General features: G+C 52.9%; 3 protein-coding genes across 5 annotated transcripts; all 3 read right to left on the minus strand.

Annotated features, from left to right (window-relative positions):
• Window positions 1–559: 559 nt before the first annotated feature.
• On the minus strand, window positions 560–7,501 carry DCTN3 (dynactin subunit 3). Its single transcript, XM_032164026.2, has 7 exons — window positions 7,364–7,501; window positions 5,675–5,759; window positions 4,885–4,971; window positions 3,035–3,118; window positions 1,717–1,775; window positions 1,050–1,109; window positions 560–879 (listed from the first exon to the last, which is right to left on the minus strand). The coding sequence occupies exons 1-7, from the start codon at window positions 7,457–7,459 to the stop codon at window positions 790–792; spliced, it is 561 nt and encodes a 186-aa protein (XP_032019917.1). The 5' UTR covers window positions 7,460–7,501; the 3' UTR covers window positions 560–789.
• A 540-nt stretch (window positions 7,502–8,041) lies between these two features.
• ARID3C (AT-rich interaction domain 3C) lies at window positions 8,042–15,099 on the minus strand. The gene is made up of 7 exons (XM_032164028.1): window positions 14,685–15,099; window positions 12,730–12,802; window positions 10,826–11,009; window positions 10,388–10,677; window positions 9,340–9,522; window positions 9,013–9,102; window positions 8,042–8,551 (listed from the first exon to the last, which is right to left on the minus strand). Exons 1-7 carry the CDS (start codon window positions 15,000–15,002, stop codon window positions 8,451–8,453), a joined length of 1,239 nt encoding a protein of 412 aa, XP_032019919.1. The 5' UTR covers window positions 15,003–15,099; the 3' UTR covers window positions 8,042–8,450.
• A 6,529-nt stretch (window positions 15,100–21,628) lies between these two features.
• On the minus strand, window positions 21,629–24,700 carry SIGMAR1 (sigma non-opioid intracellular receptor 1). Of its 3 annotated transcripts, XM_032164030.2 has the most exons (4): window positions 24,458–24,700; window positions 24,131–24,331; window positions 23,907–23,999; window positions 21,632–22,830 (listed from the first exon to the last, which is right to left on the minus strand). In XM_032164030.2, exons 1-4 carry the CDS (start codon window positions 24,606–24,608, stop codon window positions 22,604–22,606), a joined length of 672 nt encoding a protein of 223 aa, XP_032019921.1. In that variant the 5' UTR covers window positions 24,609–24,700; the 3' UTR covers window positions 21,632–22,603. The 3 variants fall into 3 exon arrangements, with proteins under 3 accessions (XP_058301566.1, XP_032019921.1, XP_032019922.1); XM_058445583.1 differs by lacking the exon at window positions 23,907–23,999 and having other exon boundaries at window positions 21,629–22,830; XM_032164031.2 differs by lacking the exon at window positions 24,458–24,700 and having other exon boundaries at window positions 21,638–22,830; window positions 24,178–24,229.
• Between the last annotated feature and the right edge of the window lie 2,307 nt (window positions 24,701–27,007).

The raw sequence follows: 27,007 nt of genomic DNA on the forward strand, positions 1-27,007 counted from the left end.
ATTTGGCGTACTACGGTGCCAATCTGTTTCTCAACATGTTTGCCCCAGCGCCCCTACTTCCCAACTTCCCCTCCCCAGGACCAAAATTTCCTGCATCCAAACCTCTTAGGCTGCCCTTCTCGGCTAGTGGCAGCAGGTAGGCTCCCAAGAGAGAAATTTAAAGGCCTTTGCACATGCTGCTCCCTTGGCTCTGAAAGTCCCTGGATATCACTTACCAGGTCCCTTCAGTCCCTTTTTTCTTCTGTGTCCATCTGATAGGACTGCACTTTTCCTTTACTGTCTATCCTGCTAGCCCGTGCAGGGCAGGGGTTAGGTGAGTCCTATCTACTCCCATCATCTGACATTTGGAGGTCTCTTATTGGTAAATGTGGGATAAATGGATACATAAAGGAATATCCTATTCACATAATCAAATGAGAGCCTTCATCTTGAGAGCTCTACAACTGCCAGAAAGCCAGACCAGGATGAGTGTAGTTCCCAGTCAAATGATTAGGCAGGCTGACACCTCTGCCCCCCCACCACCTCTAGCCTAGACCAAGAAGCCAGCACACTCCTCCAGTCATCTCTATGGTTTATTGTCACTGGAATAAGAACACTGATTGGGGGGAGGGTGGGTGTTGCAAATTGCAAACCTCAGGTAACCTGACCTCTAACTTTAGAGCCCAGAGTACAGAGAGGTGGGCCTTGAATCCAATAAATACAAAGCTTCCTCTGCCTTGTAACAAAGGCAGGTTGCATTGGGCCCTGGAGCCTGACTGCTCAGGCCCACTTTGGGATGGGGAGCAGCTGTCACTCCTCTGCTGGCTTCACTTGCTTGGCGGCCTCTAGCTGGCAAAGTAGCTCATCCCACTGCACGAATTGCTTGGAGAGAAGCATTGTCTGGTTGTAGGTCAAGGTGAGAATAGGAATCTGAGTGAGGAAGTTTATGAAAAGTGGGGAGCAGGCAAACATAGGTGGGTGGGATAGGATGAGAGAGAGCTAGAGGTGGAACAAAAGGACAGGGCTTAGGGACAGCACCCATTAGGGTCCTAGTTGAGCAGAAAGGATACAGTCTTGTTGTATTCCTCCAGGAGAGCCTTGGACTCCTCAGTGATCTCCACACACTGGTCCTGTAGGGCCAAAGTGTAGCACACAAAGGAGCTGGGCAAAGCCCACATCTTCCACTAAACTTCCTGCCTCATCAGGGACTCCCACTCCCCATGGAGCCTAAAAAAGATGCTTAACCCCAAAGCCAAAGGAGCAAATGGCTATGGCAGCACTTTCAGGCTCCAGGATGGGTGCCCTAACAGCAGTCCAAAGACTGATGGAAAAGGGAGTGGCCATACATTAAGTAAACATTCCCCCTAGTATATGTCTCCTCTTCTCTGTCCTTATTTCTGAACTCTCTTTGAACTTTACACCAGGGCCTGGGAATAGTGAAAAAAGAGCCCCTCTACCCACAGTCAATGACATACCATCCCCAGGAGTTCTTGGGTACCTCCCAGCCTCAACCTTATGGTGTCTCAATAAAGTCCTGCTCTGGAAGCAGAAGGTTTGTACATGAACCTAGGCAAGTCCCTTTACCTTCCTGGGGCATATGCAAGATAAAGGATAAACCCCAAAGTTTCTGCTGAGCTTATAACAGAAAGGCCTGAAGCTGCTTCCCCAGGTGGCATGAGTTGGGATGAGGTGCTGTGCCACCTCCATCTTCCCTTCTAGTCATCACCCCTCCCATACCTGCTGCTGAATGTGGATCTGGGCCAAGCGCTGCAGGCGGACGGCATGCTCAGGAACGGCTGTAAAACACAACGCACACTGCTGGATGATGCTTGTGCCCTCCCCCGGGACTGCTCAATAGTCTATTAGGTCTTTGGCAGGATTAGAGTATTGAGTGGAGAAGCTAAACAAATGCCAGACTTCATCGACCGCTGCAGCTGGAGGTGGTGGTGGGGCTCCCTGCCCACTCCAGTTTTACTCCAGGACCCATAGGGGAGGGGAAGATACATGTCCCGAGGAGAAGACAAAACCCTGGGGTTCCCAGTGTTGCTCCCTACCCCCACCCCAGTGCTATAAGCAGGACCAGGTAAAGAGAGCTTTGGCTATTATAGGACCTGTCCCTTTGCTCTCAGCCCAGTGGGGGGCAGGTCTGCCTGGCCTAGGGAACAGGGAGTCTGAAGATGGATGCCAGGTCCCTAAGCTGGAATCCAACATGCCAAGGCTTGGCCACCATGCTGGGCTCAAAGCTTAAGGCTGTCAGATACTCAGCGGGCAGCTGATCAGGGGTAGGGAGGGGGAGGTGGGAAAAATACCTCCAGAGACAGACAAGATGGATATCTGGATTCAATTAAAGCCACTGTCTCCTTGTCAAAGTCCAGGCCCAGGGACTGCTCTCAGCAGTGCAGCAGAAAGAATTCACATACATTCATGGACCTGGCAGAGACTCTGATAGTAAAATCTGGGTTCTGCAGCACCTTGAAGAAGAGATGCTTGGGGGTAGGTAGAAGGCAGAAGGAATCCCCAGAGCTGGGGACTGCTAGAGCTTAGGCTAGTGTTCTCAGGCCCAAATTGCCTGAGGTCCTAAAACTGGGCTCTCTATCCTGGTAATTTTAATTGGTGGATGTGGCAAGTACCTCAGGGTGAAGGTAAAGATAAGGAACAGGCCAGGCACAGTAGCTCACGCCTGTAATCCCAGCACTCTGGGAGGCCGAGGTGAGTGGATCACATGGGGCCAGGAGTTCGAGACCAGCCTGGCCAACATGGTGAAACCCCGTCTCTACTAAAAATAGCCAGGTGTGGTGGCACACACCTGTAATCCTAGCTACTTGGGAGGCTGAGGTGGGAAGTTTGTTTGAACCCGGAGGCAGTGGTTGCAGTGAGTCAAGATCATGCCACTGCACTCCAGCCTGGGTGACAAGAGTATGACTCTGTCCAAAAAAAAAAAGATAAGGAACAGACCCAACCCGAATCCACACAACCTGAAACACAGGAAAGTCTTGCCCATCCATCCACCTACCTCCCCAACCAGAGTAGTGAAGCTATAACCCCAGAGAGATACCTTTGATGTGAGCACTGTCCAGCATGGGCACCAAGGCATTCACCTGCTCCAGGAGTGCAACCTGGGAAAGGATAAACTGCTCCTCTAAAGCAAAAATGGACAAGATAGTTGCAGTGAAGCAAACCTGGGCATTGCTACTCAGCCCATGTAAGGGCCTGAGGACCTGGCAAGGGATATGGCTAGGTCCTAGAGCTTTAGACAGTGACTCTGTCCTCTGCCCCCTTCTCTAGGTACACATTTCCATCCTGCCCCCAACTCTCCTGGATGCCTCAGGTCTAAGGAGCCTAAGGAGCCTCTCAATTTCTCCAAATCCCACCTTTCTCTAAGGTTTAACTTCAAGACCTCTTCTTCTAGCCTCCTATCAACAAACTCAGGGAGCACCTCCTAGGCCACGGGATACAAAGTACTTCAGACTTGGATCCCCACACCCAAGGGTCCCCAGGAAGGTCTAAAAGAGGAGATATGTGGCAGACTACGCCAGGCAGGTTCTGCTCAGTGGCTCTCAGAGGCTTAGACAATTATATGCTGGAGGAGAGCTGGGACAGTAATGGAAGAGTCCAGTGAGGACAGCAGGATCTGGGCTAGGCCCTGTATGCACAGGGGATTTCAATGTACTGAAATCCATAGAGTGGGAAGGGTATTCAGGAGAGGACTGTTACGTGCAAATGCTTAGAGGCAGGAATGCCTGTCAATTAGTAGAGGGGAAAGAATTCAATTAGCTGAACTGGAGCAGGGAGAGCACAGGAAACAGAGTTGGATGGGAGGGTAGACCTGGCCGACTGAAAGGCTTTGAATGGCAGACTATGGAATTAGGACTTTATCCTAGCAAGGCAGGAGACACTGAGGTTCCAAAGTAGGCAAAGTGACATGTTGGAAACATGTTTTTGTGAGGGTGAGACTGAACCACATGCAGGAAGGGAAAGATTAGGGTCAAGAGTATAATCTAGCAGACTGTGCAACCATTCATATGCAAGTGGATGCACAATTCCTGAGGCAGTGCCACAGGGAGGGATGGAGAGGCTAGACTCAAGAGTCAGTGCAGGAGAATATCTAAACTTGGTGCTTCAGCCATGGCAATTGATCAAGAGCCTTTTGGGAACTCTGACAGCCCTTTTAGCAGGAGTGGCCCATCCTTACCCAGTCCTCAGTGCTGCATTGCACTGATCAGTCTCCTGGGAGACTGATCTCCCATCTGGGTTATAAGCTCAGGTCCCTGAAGCAAGGACCCTGTCTCCCCTAGCTCTGGCTGTGCCCATGAGGGCAGGGACTTTCTGGTTCACCACTTTATGCTTCCTCACCTAGGAAAAAACCTGGATCAGAGTAGATGATCATTATACACCTTTTGGATGAATAACGAAGTTTAAAAAACCCTAGCTTATAGAATGGCTGACTGATTAGCAGACATTGCCAAGGCAATAGTTCCTGCCTAGAATTCTGACACTGCAGAGCTTTCTCACATGAAAGAAAGATGTTGAAACTCATGCCAATACTGTCTCTTTTCTTTAATGGCAATGCTCTCTGCCCCTACCCTTTCCTAGAAGCTCCTCTGTCTAGTGAGCAGAAGTGAGGAAGGTTCTGAAGGAAAATCCAAGAGGCAGACTATTGATAGAACACTGGACTAGCTCCCACTGTGGCTGGCACCATGGCCTGCAGCTGGTGCAGAGGTATACTGTACTCAATGTCTACCAGAGGATCCACAGGATCCTCAACCCAGAACCAGGCCACAATTCCAGAGAGCAGCATCCAGGGCTTGTACCCATCAGAAGACTGGATGGGGAGGCCATGTCTGTGCTTAACCTCCCCGACAACCCACATCCTCAGATGCATGTACACATGTAGTCCAGCATTACCTGCTAAGATGAATTGCAGCTTAGAGGCATCAGGTATGGCAATACGGTCGATGTACTCAGGATCCAGGTACTTGATCAGATCTTCAACTAGAAAAGTAGCGAGATGGAGAATGGAATAGGGTTGGGCAGTAGAGCTCTGCCTTATGAAGGATGTTTCACAAGTGGTCAGCCTTGAGGACAGCCTTCAATGAGGAGCTGAAACCCAACAGTGCCACATGAGCAGGGCTCCACCAGGCTCCCTATCCCCACTTCCCTATTTCTCCACTCTCTTCTCTTGAGGTCTCTTCTGACATCAAGCTTCAGAGCTGAAAACACAGTTGCCACCAGCACTCTGGGCGCTTAGCATTCTCACTGACCTATCCTCACCAAGGGTAGAAGGCCTCTTTTCTCCTAGATGTCACCAAGACAAGCCAGAGCTTTGTCTAATTTCTAGTTACTAAGCAGGTTACTAGCTCTGACATAACCAGGCTCTCAGTGTCTAATTTGTTTCCTGCCCCTTAACCTTGCCTGGGAAATCCCATACCCTTTTTACCCTCCTTCACCAAGAGAAGCTTTCAGGTAGAGCTCTTATCTCATAACTTAGGACACTGTCATGGGCTTGAGGTTTAGCCACAGGTAGAAAAGCACACCACAATTTACCAATTGAATTGGGTGCAGGTAAATGTCCTCATAATCTTTCTATCCCCAAAGGGCTATTCCAGTGACCTAATGAACTGAAGGGCTAGGGCCAGGTCCCAGGAAGCCGAGGGGTGGGATATTGGGCAGGCAGGCACATCATGGAAGCACTTACTCTTTTTGTAGAGAATCTTCACCCTCTCCCTCTTGCTGGAAATGTTCCCCAAAGCCACCTGCACCTTGACCAGGCCGTCAGCCACCTGTAAGGGAAGTGGTGGTTAATTCCAAGATATACTACCTGGCTCAAGGCTTGGAAAAGTTAAAGAACCCTCATTCTCCCAGACTCTCAAACCTGAATCCCAGTAATCTAGGTTGGCCTCCCTTCTCTAATATTAAAGGAGATGCAGCCCCACCTTCCAGGAATCCTTAAAGTGGAGAGAGAGAATCATGTACTCCTTCAAGTCTGATGGGGAAGATAATGAACTATTTTAGAGTCTATGGAATATATAGTATACACAATATATTTTCTGGTTCCTAAGTCCTGGGTTTGGGCATGAGAAATGCAAGCATCCTCATTCAAGCCTTCATGACCTCTAGATTGGCTGGCCTACCTCTAGCCCTATCCCCTCCACATCAAATTTAGTGTGGGAGATGGAAGAGTCCAAACAACTGGGATCCCAATGATGGTGCAATCACTGAATTAGGGAATACAGAAGAGAATCAGGTTAGGGGAGAGAAAGAGTACATTTAAGAGCATATAGATTGAGTTTGAGATGACTATTGGATATCCAAGTGGAAAAGTCCAGTAGACAACTGGACATAAAAGTCTGGTTCTCAGAACAGAAATCTGGACCAGAGATATACATTTGAGACATATTGACATGTAAATAGTAATTGACACCATGGAAGCGAGTGAGCCTACCTAAAGTTTAGGGGTAGAATGTAAAGAATCCCAATATTAAAGGGTCAAATAGAGGAGGAGACTAAGGAAGTGACTGCACTCACCCAGTTTTTAGGGTAGAGGATGAGGAATGCCAGGGGGGAGGCAAATAACACTGAGAAGCAGCAGTAAGAGGTAGAAGGAAAACCAGGAGGGTCAGCGTCATAGATCCCAAAGGAAGAGACTGTTTGAGAAGTTAGTTCTGAAATGGGAGCACAGTCTGCTAGTGACAACTAATTCCTCATTTAGTGTACAAACAGACATCATTACCTTGGACGCACTTAGCTCCAGGACATGCCTGACACGCCATCAGAAGTTCTTCAATAAAAGGTCTTCCCATAGTAGAAAGGGGAGGAGAGGGCACCTGAGCTTCGTAGTTGTCAAAATTCTGTCACTGGTATAAAGCAGTGCTAGTCCACATCTGAATACCCAGTACCCAATCTCTTCCCTTCCTAATCCTGGTCCTTTCAGACCTCACTTCTCACCCTTTGGAGTTTTCCTTATCCACCTCTGCTCTGCTTCCCCAGGGGTCCCATGGACCTCTTCCTGCACAATTCATTTAGCAATTAATTATGCAGGGCTCCATGACGGGCCTTCCCTATCGTGGACTTCAGCTCTTATTGAAACTCTCATTAGTCAGCTTCTCGAGTGTGTCAGGTCTCCCCAACTATAGCCCGCGAGGGCAAGGGCGGAGTCTCAGCCACAGCAGGTACTGAGCCCACGCTCAGGCTGGCTTAACCACCCGCAGAGCCCCCTATGACAATGGACCCCGATGGTCCAATCAGCTCTGGGAGGTCCCGGACCTTTGTTATTTCAAAGGCCGGGCTGCGGAGAACAGGACTGGAGCGGTTGCATCCCGAGGGCCAGGGCAGTGGACCGCTCTTGCTCTGCTCCAGAAAGGGACTACCGGACCAGACTACTCACCTTCCGCGAGCCGCGCGCCCCGCCCGGCCCGTACACCCAGCGCTCCAGCTCTTCCACTCGGGCCTGTAGCCTCTGCAAGTCAGTCAGACCCGCCATCGCTACTATCGACCCACCTCGGCCAGGAAACGGCCAGAGGGCGGGACGTCCGTCCAAATAAGAAGGCTAGCCAATCCGAGTGCACGAGCGGTCCTTTATACAGGAAGTGACGCCATGATTCAGGCCTTCAGTGCCGGAAGTTACTGCTCGGAGCTGTCAAAAGCTGATTACCTTGGCAACGGCTCTGTCCCAGCCCTCCTCTGGCTTCCAATGCCTGGTTGTCAAGATAACCTTTGCTTTTCGGGTACCAAAGAGCTTTCCCCACGCCATTCCCTGAGTTTGCACGTGTACGGATAGGGCCATTCCCATAGATACATCATTAGGAGGCTCCATGAGTTACCATAAACTTTTGGAGTCTTCTAAAGTTCAGTTGATTAAGTAACTTGCCCAAGGCCACCCAGCACTATAGGGACAGAAATGAGACTTGAACTCAGGCTGTCTGATTCAAGAGACGGAGCTCTTCTATTCTCACGAAACTTTGCTATTCTGCCTTCCCCTCTGAAAGCCCCTGGCACAAGGCAGCCTATGTTCCACATCATTCCTCCCCACCTCCCATATCCAAACAAGAAAGGAGGCATCAGAGAGGGAGGGATCACAGCTTTATTGTCTAGATGTGACCTGAGGGATGTCTCTTTCACAGTACCCCAACCCAAACTTTCACTTGGCTCCTGAAGAGAAGCAGGGCTGACTCAAAAGGGTAGGGTCCTAGAGATGACATTGACAGAAGGGACACATGAGGAGATGATGGGGGTTACTGGAGGAAGAACCCTTTGGTAGATGCTGCCGGAATTGGCCAGGGAGGAGGTGCCCTCCCTTTACAATGAGGTAGGTGTAACATCAAAAGAAACTTTGGTTTTAAGTCCACATGGCATGGGAGGTGTGGTCCCCTCCCAGGGCTGGGTCCCAGAGTGGGCAGCCAGAAAGAATCAAAGCAGGGGTCTCCTCCCCCCTCAGCAATGGGGCTGGGACTCTTAGTTTCAAGTAGGACCTCTCAGGGCAAGGTGCTGGAAGGGGGACCTGTGGAGGGTGGGGGTGCAGGGTTGGTTGGACCCTGGGAAGCTGGCACAGGCTGGCGGCGGGCAAAGAGGACACCTGGCAAAGGGGTGAGGAGATGGTAGAGGGCAAAAACAAGCAGGAGGGGGTAGGGTATGGAAACAGAAGAGGGGAACAAAAGTAAGTGTTCTGGTTGCTAGAACACTACACACGTACCCCTGCCACAAACAAATGAGGACAAGCTCCTTGGGTCAGTAAGCGACTCCATTGATAATGTAGATACCCTCAAACAGGTAAACAAGGAATATTTATGCTGATACATAGGCCCAAGACAAGGCAGACATCCCCTGGTACTCATGCCAGAGAGGTCATGCCTTGGATCCCATGCCATGTAGACACCCCCTTTAACCCATGCCAGTCTAGCAATCCCCTGAACCCCATGTTACCCATGCAAGTTTATATATCCCTGAACTTCATGCTAGTAGAGGAAGTCTAAAATCCCCATGCCAGCCTAAATACCCCGACCCCATGCCAGTGTAGACAGCCTGCAGTACCCATACCAGTGTAGACCACCCCGTTGATCTCTAGGGCCATGTTGATACTGCTGATGCCACTGCCTGCCAGATTAAGAGGCCCATCCAGCCGCTCTTCTGTCCAGGAGGGGGCAGAGGAATCACATTTTGGAGAATCAGACTTCGGACTTATTAATAGAATTTCCTCCCTCCATCCCCGTAGACAGCCCCCATTCCACTTCAGCTCCACACCTATACTCACACAGTTGTCTATAGAGGAATCTGTCTGCCCCGTCTCTAACACCTATCAGGTGATGGGTCAATCCTCCCTCAGTGTACAGTCCCGAAGCCCCCTCACAACAAGCCCCTCCTCACCCCGCAGGGGAACCTTGCCACGGGGCAGGAAACTGGGGGGCATGCCAGGTCGAGGTGGGTCCATAGGCCCCATCAGCACAGCTCTCTTCTCTGGGGGCTCCTCTGGTGCCAATTTCTCCCGTGTAGGTCCCAATGCCAGGCCCACAGGCAGTGCCAGGCGAGGGGTTGGAATTCCACTCTCCTCTAGAAGAACAGGTTATTCAGCTCCCCTGGCCAAACCAGCCCATCTCTGCATGGGTTCTCCCCCAGGCCTGGGACCAAAAGAGGTAACTCAAGCTCATGTACCAATCTCTCATCCTTCATTCGATCTATCTTCCCATCCACAGCCTCAGCCTGGAAGCGCTGAAGCTTTTCTCTAGCGCCCAAAGGATCAATGTACATGTCTAGAGAATTTGGGGGATTGTTTTTGGCTGTTGGTTATTAAATAATCCAGGTCACAAGAGGCACAAACTATATGCAAATAGGAGCACTGGGTGGACATGTGTGGAATGGAGCTGCTGTGATTAAAGGACCTTTTCCTGGTCAGGCGCGGTGGCTCAGCCTGTAATCCCAACACTTTGGGAGGCCGAGGCGGGTGGATCCTGGCTAACACGGTGAAACCCCATCTCTACTAAAAATACAAAAATTAGCCGGGCATGGTGGCGGGCGCCTGTAGTCCCAGCTACTCGGGAGGCTGAGGCAGGAGAATCGCTTGAACCCGGGAGGCGGAGGTTGCGGTGAGCTGAGATCGCGCCACTGCACTCCAGCCTGGGCAATGGAACGAGACTCCGTCTCACAAAAAAAAAAAAAAGAAAAAAGAAAAAAGGACCTTTTCCTGAACTTCAGCCCCTACACTTCAGTAACCCGTACCCCAGAGCTCTCATTTGACCGCAAACCTCAGGACCCCTAAACCTTAGTGACCCCCAAACCTCAGAAGCCCGTCAGACCTTACTGCTCCCATACCTCAATGCCTCCCCAGACCTCAGTCCTCACATTTTAATGGTTGCTGTATCTTAACGCCCACCTAAACCTCAGAGACCCCGAAACCTCCACCATTCTCCCCTCGCACCTTTCTTAATAGGGCTTGGACTCAACTGAGCGCATGCGTGCGCTGGCAGGCCGGAGGCGGAGCCCTGGGCGGGGCCGGGGCTGGGCTGGGTCGCCGGAGGGAGGGGGCCGGGACCCAAGGCTGGGCCCTGAGCGCCCCGAGGGGGCGGCCCTGCCAAGCCGAAGAGCGGAGTAGCGGTGTAAGCCTGGCGACGGCCCTCGCGCCGATTGCTGTCTATGGCGGCCTGGAGCTCCCCTGGGGAGCTGAGCGCTCGAGTCTCGCACTCGTACGGGTACAGGTATTTCATGTACCTAGGGGCGGACAGCGGGCAGTGAGTGTGTGGGAGACTGGGCCCAGCTGGTCAAGTCCCACACCCGGACGCCCGCCCGGGGACGCTCCCCGCCCCGCCCCAGCCCGACCCCGTGCCCCCTTCCCTTCCGCTCGCGCCCCTGGCCTCACTGGGTGCGTAGAGTGAAGGCGGCCGAGGTGATGGTGGTGGGTAGGCTGAGGCCGCGCGTGACTTCCCGCCACACTTTGCGGTTGATGACTTCCACCAGGCCGCCCTTGGCGGTCACCAGGCGAAACAGAGCGTAAAGGTCGAGCACCTGCTTCGCCATGATGGGCACGCGGTTCACTGGCGTCCCTGGTGGGGAGCGGGCTGCCGTCAAGACACTGAGACGAAGACCCTGTCTGCAGCATCCCCAGGGACTGATACAGGACGGGAGCCCCGGGGAGGGCGGGAAAGAGGGAGACTTGGGCGGAGCCCACAGAACCCCAGGGTCTCTATTTTAGCAGGAAGGACAGGAGGCTAGAACAGGGGTGGGCAAAGTTCTGTAAAAGGCCAGATGGCTAAATGATCTCTGTCACAACTACTCAACACTGTCATTGTAGCCTAAAGGCGGCCATACAGAATACCTAAAGGAATGGATGCGGCTGTGTTCCAATAATATAGACTCTGAAATTCGAATTTCACCAGTCTGGAGATGTTATTCATCTTTTAATTTTGTCCCCCAACTATTTAAACAAGTAAAAACCATTCTTATCTTGCAGGCAGCTGGATTTGGCCTGCAAACTTTAGTTTGCTGTCCCCTGGGGTAGACCGCAGGAAGGACTTCCGGACAGTGCTGACGAGCCGGCCTCCCCTAAGCAGCAGCCCCCGGGTGGCTGCTCAAGGCTGGGGATGACGGGCGGGAAAAGAATCAACTCCCGCCTCGGCCCGCCGACTCTGCAGCCCGCGCCGCCCCCGCCGGCCAGTCCTGACAAAGGGGCCTGTCTGCGCTGAGCGATGGGCCCCAGTTAATTCCTTACCGATCCCGTCCCCTTCCGCCGCGCCTTTGGACCCGAACAATTAGCTGCGGCCTGATTAATGGGGGAAAATTATCGGCCCCGCGGGACCCCCTCCCCCTGCAGCTGGAGCGGTGGGAGGCAGGGACCGAAGGGAGGCAGAGCTAGTGGGGAGGGGCGGGCAGGCAATGCTGGGATCGGTTCACACCCGCTACCCCAGTGGAGGGGAGGCCTCGAGGAAGGGCCAGAGAGGGAACACTGGAACCAGAATGGGCCTCCCTGGGAACCAAAAGGACTTAGGGCCCTAATGAGGGTCCCTGGGAAGGGAAGGGACCCGAAAGGGGTGCTGGTGCTGGGGTGAGGGCCAGGGGCGGGAAGTGGGCCAGCAGCTGCACTAAAGGCGGTGGGGCGGGGGGGGGGGAACAGTGCAGCCAGTTAATTAGCGGCTTATCAGCCTGCGCTCTGAGTAAGTTAATTAGCTTTGTAGAGAGAGATAATGAGTCAGTGTTCGGTCCCATGAATCTGGGGAGAAGCTGAAGTGATGGACTGCTGCCCACCCTGATGCCCTCCTGGACACTTCTTGTGTTCTCCAGCTCTGACATTCCTGGAAAGGAATTTCTCCTCCTGCACAGCCTCAACTCACATAGTCCCCAGCCCACCCCTTGGGAAGTCCTTCCTTCAGTCTAATCCTAGTCCTTCCTGCTGTAGAGCACATGAGGTGTCCCCTGCCTGAATCAAGAGAAAACAGGAAAGACATGGCTGGAGGGAGGACCCTGGACAGAGAACCAAGGCATTCTCAGCCCTCTGATTCTGGGACCGTCCCACCCCAGGCCAGCCTCCCATCAGTTCTCCCTCCCACCCTCCCAATTGATCCCACACTCATTAACCTGCCAGTGGGCTGGCCACTAATTAATCCTGGGGTGGAGGAGGGGGGCAGGGTCAGAGGTTAAAGACGCTATTGAGGGCCCAAAGGAGAGGTGCTGCCAAGCTCAGGCCTCTGCAGGGAGAACCCAACCGGGTTTCCTCAAACCTGGTAAGGGGGCAATTCCAGGGCCCTTCCCCCACATCATGCCACTCACCCCTCTTTTGCATGAAGCTAAACAGGTCATCCAGAAATTCCTTCCTCTTGGGGTCTGCATCGAGCTCATACAGCTGGGGAAGGATTGGGGTCATTCTACAGCTCTGCTGACCCCCCCTCCCTCCCTTGACCCCAATTCAGGTTGTACCCTGAACAAGGGTCCCTAGCTGAAGGAGTCAGTAGGATCTCAATGTGGACTCCCTGGCATTAGCATTAGGCTCTCTATGCCTAGGGGCAGGCAGGGGTGGCTTTTTCTAGTACATACAGAGACTGGTACTGGTAGTGGTACCCTGGGCCGTTCAAACCACCCATCTGGGGAGTAAGGGAAGAGAGGAACAGGATGGAGCTTGGAGGCTCAGCCTGTCCTCTGGGGCTCAGTCTTCTCCCACCCTCATGGGAAATTTAGAGCCCCAGGAAGGAAGCTAGGCTGGGGTTGTATACCAGACTGAGGAGACAAACATGTATCTGATGCTCTGATTCATTCATGCAAGGACTTCATGGTGTTCACATCCCTGTATGCCAGGGCTGGGGGTGAGTGAAGGGCAGAGATGCTCCTAACCCACCACTCAGGCAGGGTGATGCTCAGAGGCTCCTGAGTTGACACCCAGGGCCCTTCAGCTCATCTTCTGGTCTGATTTCCTTTCAGAGGCAGCTACCCTGACTACAGAAGCTGCTATAGAGGCACTGGCCCTGTGCCACCTAGGACCTGTGGGGTCAGAGTTTAAAGGATCCACAGGCCATCTCAACTCTTCCTGGTAATCTAGAGTCCCACCTCCTGCATCAACACCCGAATACTAGTCAAGAGAACCACCCCTAGAGTCATTGACCCAGAGTAACAGTCCTTGAGTAACACCTATAGATAATATTCCATCACTCCATCCCCATAAGAATCCTCAGAGTATGAAACAAACAAAATACCCATGAGTAATAAACCCCAGATCCGCCTTTAGAGCCACATTCCCACAAAAATTGAGCCCTAAGTCTAAGATGTTATTACTTAGATCCAAGTAATAACCCCTAGAATTATACCTAGGAGAAACAGTCTCTAGAGCCACATATCCAGAACAGAGCCCTGAGTAACACTCAGTTTTATACTAATGCCGGAGTACTAGTCACAGATCAACACTTTTGGAATATACCCAGACCAACACCCTACAAGTACCAGAATAGCACACCTGGAGTCACAGCCCTGTGTAACACCTTCATAGTGACAGCCTTGAGTAGTGTCCTTAGAATAACACCCAGAAGGGTTCTCCAGGGAGAAAGAACCTCAGATTAAGGCCCTGTGAATGAAGTCTTGTCATTCTGAGTTGCAGAGGAGCGCTTTAGTCATACTGCGGCTGTAGTGGCCATCACGGGCTGGGAACTATCATCTGTGGAACTTAGGCCAGGGAGATTTGCATGGGGCCGGGGTTAGGGGGAGGTGACAGGAAAGAAAGGAAAGGTGTATCAGTCTGCCAAGGGAGTGATAACCTCCATTCTGCTTCCAAAGACAGAGGAAGCAACTAGGACACCCCCACTGGTCACTGGAATATGACCTTGTGACTTGATGTGTGAGAAGGTAGGCAGGGTGGTGCTGGCATTGGAATCCCAAGCCCCCAGACTGCCTTCCCTACACCTGGCTGGGCATGGTGGCTCATGCCTGTAATCTCAGCACTTTGGGAAGCTGAGGTGGGAGGCTCACTTGAGGTCAAGAGTTCGAGACCAGCCTGGGCAATACAAGAAGACCTTGTCTTTACAAAAGAAATTTTAAAAAATTAGCCAGGCATCTGTCTTTCCCTCCCTGTCACTATCCTCCAATCTTCTCTCTGTCTTTCTATAGGTCTCCGTGTCTCTGTGTCTCTTTTCATCTTGCAGAGGGTGGTGGGGGTGGGTGGGCTGCTAATCACCTGGCTCTACTTTTGCCAGAAGAGAGAGATAGGGGAGAGGGCCAGACATTGAGAGCATAGGTCCTACCTGCTTGAATTGTTCCTCGTAGGTCCACTCATGGGGATGGAGTCCAGAGGGCTGGCTAGAAGGCGAGCTGGGGCCCTGGGCCCCTGGACGGCTCTCCTCAGCTGCCTCCTCCTCTGCCCCGGCTTCCTCCCTCTTCTCCTCATCTTCTTCAGCATCTTCCTCTTCCTCAGCCCCAACCTCCCCCAAGGCCCCCTCAGGGGCCTGTAGGGTCCGGTGGTCAGGCAGGGGAGGCTGCGGTGGCAGCAGCGGGCGTGCAGGGGCCAATGGCCCCACCCCCTGGGCCAGCCGAGCTGCCTGCTGCTTCTGCAGGGCCTCCATGACAGCTTCCAGGCGCAGTCCCCCAGCTGAGGGGGGCCCTGGTACCAGGCGGGACCCCGAGGAAAGGGCCGCCTGTGGGGGAGGGAATTATGGGTGCTGGGCCCTACTGCCCCCACAGCCCCCCAACACAGGGGGAGGTGGTCATGGATTCAGGGAAGTGCAGGGGTCACAAGGAAAGAGGCAGAAAGATGGCTTTCCCAGAGGTGAACAGAAACAGGACCAGACCCGGGGAATCAGAAATGGCCATTGACTGAGGACTGGAAGAGTGAGCAGGTCAGAGAGGGTGACAGGGACCAAGAGACATCGGGAAAGGTGAAGGAAGGGAGAGAGAAAGAAAAGGAGAAGGGGGATGTCCGACAGAGACAATGACAGGGAGATGTGAAAATAGAGATGGAACAGGGTGACAAGGAGAGACAGAAGTGGGGTGACACAGAGACTGAGAGGGACCAAGATGGAGAGAGGCAGAGGTATCAGGCAGAGACAGGGTAGAGAGACAGAGATGGAGAGAGATAGAATATTGGGTAGAGAGACAGGGAGGGTAAGAGAGGTAGAGGAGCAAGAGATAAAAGACCTAAGTGACAGGTAGCTCAGAGACGAACAGAGACGGAGAGACAGAGGCGGAGATAGACAAATAGACAGAGGTTGAGAGATAGGGAAAGACCAAGACAGCAGGAAACAGAAGAGAGAGATTAGAAAGAGATAGTTAAATAGAGAGGGACCGACAGAGACAGGGACGGGAAAAGTAGCCGGAGAGAGGGGCAGAGGACAGGGACCAAGGAGTCGCGGGGATGGAGGGCAGAGCCTGGGACGGGCACGGGACCGGACGGGCAGGAGGCGGCGGAGTCGCGACGCCCCACTCCCTCGCTCCGGGCGCCCGGCGGCCGCACTCACCTGCCTGGCGTGGCCCGCTGCCCCCGGCGTCTCCACGGCGCTGCCTTTGCTCCGCCCGCCTCCCGGGCGGCCCTGGCCTCGTCTGGGTCCCGGCGGTGCGCTCCCGCCGCCCTGCGCTCCTCTGGCGGCTGTGCGCTCACTCGCCGCGCTGCTTGCGGCGGCCGCGGGGGCGGGACCCGAGAGGGGCAGGGCGGGCGGGGCGCATGGGGAGAGGCTCCTGTGGGCTCTGCGGCTCTCAGCTCCCCAACAGGTGTCTCCCACCTTCCTTCCAGCCAGCTTCGGGGGCAGGGGGCGCTGGAGAGCTGCGGGGGAATCGTACGAAAGTGAGGGCTTCACCGCCACGGGACTCCGGACCAGAGCCCAGCCCAGCCTCACAAGTCGTGCCCCCGACACCCACACTCAGCACTGGGCTTCCACACACAAACAGCCGCATCCACACACCAACACACCTTGTCACAAGTTCAGGCGCACAGCTGCCCAGTCTCACACGTTCGGTGACAGTCACCACAGTGCCAATGGCCTGGGCACGCTGTGATTAGGAGGGGAATCCCTCTGCAAGATGCTGGGGTGTGCGTGGAGGGCCTGGTTAGAATAGAAGCTTCTCCCCTTGCCTTGACCACCCCTGCCCTGCCCACGTGCTGTCCCCAACTGCAGGCATGCTGCGGTTTGCACACATGCGTGCACATGGTGGTGGACCCACACCTATGCAGTCACACACACTCAGAGGTCTTTAAACTGCACACTCACCGCATGCAGATACACAGCCACACACAGTTTTTGTCTCTTTTGACATTCTATTATGGAAATTTTCTTTTCTTTTCTTTTCTTTTTCTTTCTTTTTTCTTTTTTGGAGACAGAGTCTCACTCTGTCACCCAGGCTGGAGTGCAGTGGCGCGATCTGGGCTCACTGCAGCCTCCGCCTCCCAGGTTCAAATGATTCTCCTGCCTCAGCCTCCCGAATAGCTGGAATTAGCTGGGATTACAGGCGCCCACCACAAGGCCCGGCTAATTTTTGTCTTTCTAGTAGAGATGGGGTTTCACCATTTTGGCTAGGCTGGCCTCAAACTCCTGACCTCAAGTGATCCGCCCACCTTGGCCACCCAAAGTGCTGGGATTACAGGCGTGAGCTACCGTACCCAGCCTGTATTATGAAAATTTTGAAACATAGATGAGTGAATAGTATAATGAACCTCTGGTACTCATCATAGGTTTGTTTCAACAGTGACCGGCACTTCGCCCATGTTCACACACATTCTCCACCTATGTGTGCCTGACTGCCACATCTGTATCTCCAGATCCCCTCAGCCCACTGCTTTGCGCCCTCCCCCTAACTATTCCCAAGACGCTGAAATGCTGTTCCTTATTTGGGGGTTGTGAGTGGCAGGCCTCTCAGAATTTCTGCTCTGAACAGCCTGGACCCCACTTCTCCCAGGGAATCCTCATACTTCCTATTTCTTCCTGTGCCCAAGGGGACCACCTACCAAACAGAGGGACACCGTGAGGTGATGCCAAGTGTGTAAGTGAACAGCAGGTGTCTGTAGGGGTGACACCTGGCATAGGTATGAAGCTGTGGCACCAGACACTGTCTTCTGACCTCACACCCCCAGAAGGCAGGAATCCAGACGTGACCTTTGTCTCCTCACTCCTCCCTTGTCCTCTGCCAATCAGTCCACTCCTCTCAGCCTCAGCTTGCTCTGGCTCAAACCACCAGCTCTTCTGACCAGGATCCCATGGTGGGTGCCTCCTCCCTGCTCTCCCTGCCTCCAGCTGCCACCCTTCTCTGTACCCTTCTGTGCCCAGCTTCTACTGCAGCACTAAGTCCTGGTTATCTGTGGCCCATTCCTGGCCATGCTGAGGCTCAGCCCCATTCATTCCTTTGGCTGCCCCAGTGTCCTCCATCTCAGATTTCAGAACTCTGAGCCCATCAGAACACCCCCAGCCTCCAGAAGCTCCAGGGATCCAATCACTGTCGGTACTGATGCCTCCTCCCCCATGGCTTTGTTTGGTGTGAGTATCCTGGGGCAGAGCCAAGCCTCCTCTTCTGCCCAACCCTCCCTGATGCTGGGAGGGGAGAATCAGTGAATGTGCCAGGCAGACAAACATGCCCTGGAAGTCTACTGGAAGACTGGAGAGCAGAGGGTAGCAATCCGCAGAACCCTTGTGCCCTGCTTGCTCCCTTTTCCCCACCACAGCTTCCCCTGGCTGCTCAGAGGAGGTGCATGGACAAAGGTAGGTGGTCAGAGTCTTCCTGGAAAGGTAGGAATTGGCTTGGGGAAATTCTAGTTCTGAGTGTTTGGAGATCACTTTGTAGGGTTTGGGTTGAGCGGCAAGGGGCTGGGCTGTCACTCTCCCAGCCCCCAAATCCATCAAGCAAAGTTAATCCACTTTTGGGGTCTGGGCCAGGAGGGCTACAGCTGGGAAGGGCTGAGGGGAAGGAATATGCTTGACTGTGCTTGACTGGGACTTGGTTTATCTCTCTTCATCTGTGAAAAGGAAAGGCTGCCTCTCATACCCACAGTCTGGTCGTATACCTCACAGAGACGGAGACAGACCTAGACCTTCGGAGACCCATGCTTCATTCATCCAACACATATTTATTATCTATTTTTTTGCCAGACACTGTTGGACACAGGAGCAAATAAAACAAAGTCCTTACTATAATGGTACAATTCTAAGTGGGGGAAATATACAGTGTGTCAGATAGTGGTAAGTACCATGGAGAAAAATGTAGCTGAGTTGGGGGGAACATAAAGGGGGGCATTAGTTACCTATTGCTGTGTAACAAATCACCCCATAATTTAGCAGCTTAAAACAAAAAACATTTATTTTCTCACAATTCTGTGGGTCTGGATGGTTCTGACTCATTGTCCTGTAAGGTGTTGTAGTAAAAAGGTTGGCCAGGGCTGCAGTCATCTGAAGGCTTGACTGGGACTGCAGGATCTACTTCCAAGATGGCTCACTTGCATGGCAGGGGGCCTGTTTCCCCCCAGTGTGGGCCTCTCCATTGGATTGCTTGTATGTCCTCTCAACATGGCAGTTGGTTTCCCCCAGAATGATCCAAGAGAGACTCTTTCGGCAGCAATGCTTTTTATGGCCTAGTCCTAGAAGTCACACACTGTTTTTTATGCCACATTATTTGTGAAAGTACATAATTAAGTCTAGCCCACTCAAGGGGAAGGAATTTAGGCTTCACCTCTTGAAGGGCAGAGCATCAAAAATTTTGTGAAGGTATTTAAAATCACCATGCAAGAGATACTATTATATAAGTGTTGAAGAACTCAGTGAGCAGGAATTGAAGGAGGGGAGGAAGAGAGCTATGACGATGTGGATACCTAGGGACGAGCACTGCGGTCAGAATAGCAGGTACAAATATCCTGGGATAGAATTTTACTTGATGTGTTGGAAGAAAAGCAAGGAGGCCACTGGGTTGGAATAGGGGGGCTGAAGGGGTGAGTGGTTGGAATGTCTGATCAGAGGAAACATGGGTCTTGGAGTAGGCCCTTGTAAGGAGTAAAAGGACAGAATGAGATGGAAAGCCACTGGGTATGTCTCAGCAGAGAATGAAAGTCTGACTGGCTGCTGCGTGGAGAACCCTCCACACAGGATGCATGCGTGAAGATCAGTTAAGGGGCCATTTTGCAATAGTCTATAGGCAAGAGATGATGGTATCTTAGACCAGGGTGGGGGCAGTGGAGGTGAGAAGACATGATTAGAGTCTGGATATATTCTGCAGATAAAAACAGTATTTGATGATGGATTGGATGTGGGACATGAGAGAAACAGATGTGTCCAAAATGACTCTGGGCAGCTGGGTAAATGAAGGTGCCCTTAATTCAGACAGAAAAGACTACAGGATGGTGGTGGTGTGGGGCTGGAAGAGAATTCGGTTTGCTTTGGATATCTCAAGTCTGAGATACCTATTAGACAGCCAAGTGGAGATGTTGAGTAGAGATGAAGGCAGTAAGATTTCCAACTCTGGTGCTCAGGGCAGAGATTTAGGCTGAGACAAAAATTTAGAAGTCAAGATATACAGATGGTAAAGTCACAGAATCACCTGGGAAGGGGTGTAAACAGAAAAGAGGTTTGAGGACTAAGCCCAAGAAAGTCAGAGAATGAGGAGATAGGAATCCAGTAGCTGGGAGCAGTGGCTCACACCTGTAATCCCAGCACTTTGTAAGGCCAACATGGGCAGATCACTTGAGGTCAGGAGTTTGAGACCAGCCTGGCCAACGTGGTGAAACTCTTATCTCTACTAAAAGAAAAAAAAAAAAATCCAGTAAAGAAGGCAATTAAGGAAGAGTAGCATCCCAGAAGCTAAGAGGGCCTTCAGAGTGATTACCTGTGTCAAATGAAAGCTAGGAACTATGAAATGACCAATGGATTTACCAGCAGAGATTGGGAGGGGCCTGGGAGCCTAGTCCTTTGTGGACGTTTGGGAGGAATGACAGGGCAAGCTGGGTCATCCCTGACATGTGGGCTCTGAGCCTAGAGGCAGAGCTGGGTTACAGAGTAGGAATCCCCCAAGGAGGCATGGCTTTGCAACCTGGGGTCAATGGAGAGGAGCCAGCCAGGGCCTACTATGCCTGACACGGTGGTATTGGGGGTGAAGAGTCAGGTTCAGGTTGGCCAACTTACCTGGACTCCACATTCAGTCACAAACTGACTTTTGATGTTGTTTCTAAATGCAGTTATACATACAGTCTTTCGGATTTGTGTTCTTTAGAATGTTAAAATATCTAATTTTTATAACCATGTTTCTTCCATTTTTAAAATACCAGGAATCCTGAGAAGCAGGAGTGATCTATGCCTTACCCTCAGAACAGGGCCAGGATGAGGGTGAGGCATGCTTGGTATGTAAGATGCAGAAGTTAAGGCAAGAGCAGGGTCTTTGGGAATGAATGCACTTTAGGCACCTCTCTTGCCTTACCTGAGTCCAGGCCCTACCTACCTCACATACTGCCAGGTAGTGTGCCTGCCTTTCACTGTGGGAGCCTCCACATTAGTGGTGCGTCCTGGAGAAGGCAGACCATAGACTGGAGGAATTCCTGTTCTGGGTAGGGGCAGACTCCACTCTCGGAGCCCAGGAAAAAAGCCGACTGAGAACAACTATGCCTTTCAGCTAAAAAGTGGGTGCACACTGCCACCCTGTGGCCATCCAGGGGAAGATTCTTAGTACTGTTCCCAGGATTGCACGGGCAGAGGTAAGGCCAAGACACACTCCAGGTCACCCTGCCCTGAATTTCTCAAATTGTGACATTCGCAGCTGTGTTGGAGGGAATCTTATTGAACATGTTGATCTCTGGCAATGGAGCTCAGTAGTCTGAGCTACTGACTCAAAGAGTGTCCTAGGTGATTCTAAGGCACACTCAAGTATATAGTCCCTACTAGTCAAAAATCACTGTCTTGTCAGGCACGGTGGCTTGTTTCTGTTATCCCAGCTACTCTGGAGACTGAGGAAGGATCACTTGAGGCCAGGAGCTGGAGATCAGCCGGGGCAACATAGCAAGACCCCGTTTCTAAAAAAAATTTAAAAAGCTAACCAGGCATGGTGGCATTTACCTACAGTCCCAGCTACTCATAAGTCTAAGGCAGGAAAATTGTTTGGGACCACGAGTTCCAGGCTGCAGGGAGCTATGATCATGTCGCTGTGCCACTGCACTCCAGCCTGGGCAAGAGGAGACCCCATCTCTTAAAAAAAAAAATCTACCATGAATCACACAGCAAGAGAGAGATCTTTCTGAGGTCCCCAGGAGTCAGAAGCTTTTTCCAGCTGCTCAGACACACAAAAAGATGGAACAGATCAACAAATCTTTATTAATAGAAACAGACAGATGGACAGAGAATGCAGCAGGGGCTGTCTGAAAACTGTGATGTGTGTGTGTGTGTGTGTGTGTGTGTGTGTGTGTGTGTTGTGTGTGTGTGTAAAAGGCCTTCTCCGGGCCAGGAAGGGCCCCTTAGAATTAGGCCCACCTGTCTAGATCCTCTCCTCAGTGGTGGGTCCTGGGCAGAAACCAGCTTCCACATCATACCCCCAAAGGAAGAATGGGGGTCTTTCTGGAATGGAAGACGCTGACTGCAAGCATTCTTCACATTACTCTGGTTCCCCAGCTGAGCTTGGTTGCTGAGGGGGTTGGGGACAAGCCACAGGGGCACTTGCATAGCAGGGGAGTGGAATGGGGATAAGGCATATGGTGAGGACAGGGGAGAAGGGGAAGGGCATCAGAGCTGCAGGTGAAGGGGGCCTCCAAAAGGCAGCTCCTCTTCCCCCCATCCCCTCAAATTGCTGCTGGGTTGAGGAGTCAGACTGAGGCAGTATAATACCTTCCCCCATCCTTAACTCCAGAACCCCGGTTCGGTGGGGAAGAGGTGGGAAGCTGTGGAGCTCTGGGAAGGACTGAGTTAGTGAGTCAAGCTTGTGATGTGTGTGTTTGAACACAACTGGCTCCCCTGGTATACTGGGGGCTCCCTCTCCAGATGGGTGTGAGTGCATGGTCCTACTGTGCACACAGGTCTCAGTATCTATATGTGTCTCATTTGTTCCCATGGGTCTCTGTGTTTGGATACATACGCATGGATATCCCTGCTCATACAGCAGGAACTCAGGATCTGCATGGTGTATGTCCCTGTCTGTAAACATGGGCTCCAGCAAGTGGATATTGCGGGCCTGCCCGCTCCTGTCCATCCACAGGTCTTCCTTCAGGCCTGGCTGGTCAAGGGTCCTGGCCGAAGAGGTAGGTGGTGAGCTCAAGCCGGAGGCCCCGAGCATAGGAGCGAAGAGTATAGAAGAGGGTGAGGAAGTCCTGGGTGCTGAAGACAGTGTCAGCCAGCGCGAAGGCCAGGGTGGATGGGATGACACCCCGGCCGTACTCCACCATCCATGTGTTTGGCCCCCACTCCACAGCTGTTGCCTCACCAGGCCCGTGCACTACCGTCTCCCCTGGGGGACAGGGAGCACCCAAGTGAAAAGCCAGCTCTGCCCTGCCCTTCCATGGCTGCTGCTTTCCTGGCCCATGGACTAACTAGGGGTGGGGAATGGAGAGGGAGCTTCAGAAAAACAAAAAGCCCTACCTCACAGGGCTGGCCCAGACAGCCACTCCTAAATGTTCTGTGGCATCATCTGACCCATGTCCTCTCTTTGGGGAAGCCATGGACGGCTACCTCGCTTGGCCATGGACCCACTGTATGGAAGTCTGCACTCCCAAGCCTCACTCGAATCAAGCAGAAATTTAGCTAAACCTGGGCTGGGCTTGTAGCTAGGAAAGGGGTAGTTCCAGGACTTGTGAGGCTTTATCTGAAAAGTGTTGCTGTTCAACCACCATGCCTGTGATGCATACACCCAACCTCAAATATACTGGGAAGTCCAGTGCTCTATTTCTTAATCCTAGAACGCCTGTAATCCCAGAACTTTGGGAGGCCGAGGCGGGTGGATCACGAGGTTAAGAGATCGAGACCATCCTGGCTGGTATGGTGAAACCCCATCTCTACTAAAAATACAAAAAAAATTAGCCAGGCGTGGTGGCGGGCGCCTGTAGTCCCAGCTACTCGGGAGGCTGAGGCAGGAGAATGGCGTGAACTCGGGAGTCGGAGCTTGCAGTGAGCCGAGACGGCGCCACTGCACGCCAGCCTGGGCGACTGAGCAAGACTCCGTCTCAAAAAACAAACAAACAAAAAGATAACTGTCTGTCTTGTCTTTTGGGGTATTGAGAGCGTTTCTGATTACTCACTGTCTCCCCAACAGTTGTTGGAATATTGTCTGGGCAAAATTGTGCCTGGGCAGATAAAAATCAGACATGTTTAACAGGAAGTTGTTATGTTTTGTTTCCCCTTAACAGAGGAAAGCAAGAGTCCCTCAGCTCTGCCCCAACCAATCACCTGTGGCTTATGGGAGGGTGGAGGAAGGGAACCATGAGGAGGGCCCCCCCAAAACACTCCTTTTCCATGCCATGCTCCCCGCAATTGTGGGCACCCCCCGCGTGAAGGGACCCACTTCTCTAACAGAGCCTTCTTACCCACCTGGGTAGAAGACCTCACTTTTGGTGGTGCCCTCTCTCCACTGGTGGAAGGTGCCAGAGATGATGGTATCCGAGATCTCAGCCCAGTAGCGCCCTAAGTGACAATCGCACAGTGACACTATCAGGGTATTCGCGCCATTGCATGGCCCAGCCAAACATCAGAAAGGAGGGCATGGGCCCCTTTACAACCCCAGCCTCCCAGTCCGGCCCGCTGCTAGCACTGACCCGAGTGGCCGCGGGAGCCCAAGGCGGTGCCGAAGAGCAGCACATACTCGGACAGCGAGGCGTGCAGAAGGCACATGGCGCCCATCCAGCCACCCGCATTCACGAACACCCACTGCAGCTCCTCGTCGGGCAGCACGTGGCCTGGGTGCAGCCGCCGCAGCTCCACGATAAGCCGAGAGAAGGCCAGCTCGTGGTCCAGCCCTGGCGAAGGCAGAGGGGCGGCGGAGTCAGGGCTGGCACCGGTCCTGGGTCCCGGGATGGCGCCTTCGGAACCCTAGGCTCCGCTCCCGGGCCGGCCGCTCCCCTCCCTGCCCTCTGCCCGCTCACCAGCGTACTGCCGCGCCAACTGCGCTATCTCTTCGCGCTGGAAGACGAAGCTCTGCGTACCCAGCCAGAGCCAGACGACCTGGGTCAGCACCGCTGCGACAGCCAGGAGCAGCGCGGCCCACGCCCACCGCCGGCCCACGGCCCACTGCATCCCGGCGGGCGGCCTGGCACGGCGCAGCTCAGGAGGGAGCCCGGGCCCGAGGCTTTGCGCTCACGGCTTCGGAGCCCGCCGGCTGCCCACGAAGCGCGCCCCCGCCACTGCCGTGGTACGGCTCGCCCTGACCAATCAGAGCGGCCCGGGCACCTTGGCACCGCCCCTTCGGTCGAACCATTTCCTCGGCGGGAGCACGGCGGAGTGGGGCGGTGCCGCGCAAGGGAGGCGAGGGGGCGGGACCAAGTGGCCTAGCGGCAGATGTCAGGGTCTTCAGGCGAGATCTGACCACTCTACCGACGGATAGGTGTGGGGGTAGTGAGACCCAGAATGGACTGGCTCGCCCGAGCTCACTGGCTGGTGAAGCAGACGAGCCCGGAAGTGGAGCCTTCTGGGACTCAACGATTGTTAAGGCCCGCCTTTACCAGGACTGAAGCGGAAAGGAGGCAGTTCGAGCTGGGAGCCCTAGGGTGGGCATTCCAGAGGCGGTGACACCTGAGCAGTGTCTTTAAGAGCGCGCAGAAAGGGCATGCCAGCCCACAGGGACCGGCCCCTAGAGCAAAGGCCTCCGAGGAGAGATAGCTTGGGGTCTTCAGGGGCCTACAATTCCTTCTCTGTTCTGCAGCACAAAATGTGAGAGGAGGCCCTTGTAAACCAGCTGAGGGTTATCAGCAAGGGAGGAAGGGGATTAGATTTTGCCACCGAGTGGCACAGGACTGTCGAGTGGAGGGGAGCAAGATGAGTCAGGGAGACCATGACTGTGGGCCAGGTAAGAGGGAAGGTCTGTGTCAGTGGAGATGGAAGAAAGAAATGAGCTTAACAACTCTGGAAATGGAGTTGGCAGGGCTTGATCTCTTCTTCCTGGAATACTCTTTCCCCCTTTATCCTATCCCCAGTTTCCCCTTATTTGGCTAATATCCTTTGCATGTCTAGTGGGCAGTTGAGTGTCCAGGTCTGGAAGCTCAGCTCCAGTCTGGAGATAGAGCTGGGAGTTGTCATTCATTCAGATATTTTGTTGGCACTTGTATGTGCCAAGTTCTGTGGTGACCATTAGGGATATGGCTAGAAACAATGGTCCCACTCCCCAGCTTAGAGAGCTCACTGGAGAGTCTGCAGAAAACCTCTAAGAATGGATGAAATCTCACAGGGAGAGAGAATAGAGTAAGATAAGGCTAAAGACAGAGCCCTGGAGAGCACCAACAGCAAAGGGTAGGCAGAGGAAGAAGAAAGCAAAAAGGAAAAGAAACAAAAGAGAAAAGAGGCAGCATTGTGCAGTGATTAAGAAATAAACTCTGGAGCTGGACTGCCTGAGTTCAAAGCCTGGCTCCTGCTACCTACTAGTTGTCTGATCTTGGGCAGGTTACTTAAAATCTCTGTAACTTAGTTTTCTTACCTGTAAAATGGAATGGAGAAAAGTACCTACCTCATAGTACATATCTTCATTGTGATGAGATTAGATGGGTTAATATTTATAAAGCAGTTAGTGCCTCACATGGTGAGCATTTTATGTGATGGTTATAGATATAAAACATAAAGGAACTGGAAGAGAGTACCCTCATACGTCTTTGACCTTAAAGAAAGAAACTGAGGCCGGGCGAGGTGGCTCATACCTGTAATCCCAACACTTTAGGGGGCTGAGGCAGATGGAACACTTGAGTCCAGGTTTTCGAGACCAGCCTTGGCAACATGGTGAAACCCCATCTCTGCAAAAGGTACAAAAATTAGTCAGGAGTGGGGGCGCACACCTGTAGTCCCAGCTACTCAGGAGGCTGAAGTGGGAGGATCGCTTGAGCCTGGGAAGTGGAGGTTGCAGTGAGCCAACAGAGTGAGACTCTGCCTCAAAAAAAAAAAAGGGCTGGGTGCAGTGGCACACACCTGTAGTCCCAGCACTTTGGGAGGCCAAGGCGGGTAGGCAGATTTCCTGAGCTCAGAAGTTCGAGACCACCCTGGGCAACATGGTGAAACCTCGTCTCTACTAAAATACAAAAAATTAGCTGGGCGTGGTGGCAGGTGCCTGTAGTCTCAGCTACTTGGGAGGCTGAAGCAGGAGAATCGCCTGAACCCAGAAGGTGGAGGTTGCAATGAGCCAAGATCGTGCCACTGCACTCCAGCCTGGGCAACAGAGGGAGACCCTGTCTCCAAAAAAAAAAAAAAGAAAAGAAAAAGGGGCCGGGCACTGTGGCTCACGCCTGTAATCCCAGCACTTTGGGAGGCCGAGGCGGGCAGATCACCTGAGGTTGGGAGTTTGAGACCAGCCTGACCAACATGGAGAAACCCTGTCTCTACTAAAAATACAAAATTAGCTGGGCGTGGTGGCGCATGCTTGTAATCCCAGCTCCTCGGGAGGCTGAGGCAGGAGAATCACTTGAACCCAGGAGGCAGAGGTTGCAGTGAGCCGA

This window comes from Hylobates moloch, unplaced genomic scaffold, assembly GCF_009828535.3.
Source record: "Hylobates moloch isolate HMO894 unplaced genomic scaffold, HMol_V3 SCAFFOLD_10, whole genome shotgun sequence".
Lineage (NCBI taxonomy): Eukaryota > Metazoa > Chordata > Mammalia > Primates > Hylobatidae > Hylobates > Hylobates moloch.

Excerpts from the sequence above, each read along its gene's own strand:
- DCTN3 (XM_032164026.2), bottom strand. The coding sequence starts at position 7,459 with ATGGCGGGTCTGACTGACTTGCAGAGGCTACAGGCCCGAGTGGAAGAG. Across the intron at positions 5,760-7,363 it reads GGGCGCGCGGCTCGCGGAAG|GTGGCTGACGGCCTGGTCAA; the intron begins GTGAGTAGTCTG and ends CTTCCCTTACAG. Across the intron at positions 1,110-1,716 it reads AGATCCACATTCAGCAGCAG|GACCAGTGTGTGGAGATCAC; the intron begins GTATGGGAGGGG and ends TTGGCCCTACAG.
- ARID3C (XM_032164028.1), bottom strand. The coding sequence starts at position 15,002 with ATGGAGGCCCTGCAGAAGCAGCAGGCAGCTCGGCTGGCCCAGGGGGTG. Across the intron at positions 11,010-12,729 it reads TAGCTTCATGCAAAAGAGGG|GGACGCCAGTGAACCGCGTG; the intron begins GTGAGTGGCATG and ends GCTCCCCACCAG. Across the intron at positions 8,552-9,012 it reads CAACGGGGTGGTCTACACTG|GTGTCCTCTTTGCCCGCCGC; the intron begins GTATGGGTACTG and ends CCCCTTTGCCAG.
- SIGMAR1 (XM_032164030.2), bottom strand. The coding sequence starts at position 24,608 with ATGCAGTGGGCCGTGGGCCGGCGGTGGGCGTGGGCCGCGCTGCTCCTG. Across the intron at positions 24,000-24,130 it reads GGGCTCCCGCGGCCACTCGG|GGCGCTACTGGGCTGAGATC; the intron begins GTCAGTGCTAGC and ends ATTGTCACTTAG. Across the intron at positions 22,831-23,906 it reads AAGTGAGGTCTTCTACCCAG|GGGAGACGGTAGTGCACGGG; the intron begins GTGGGTAAGAAG and ends CCTGTCCCCCAG.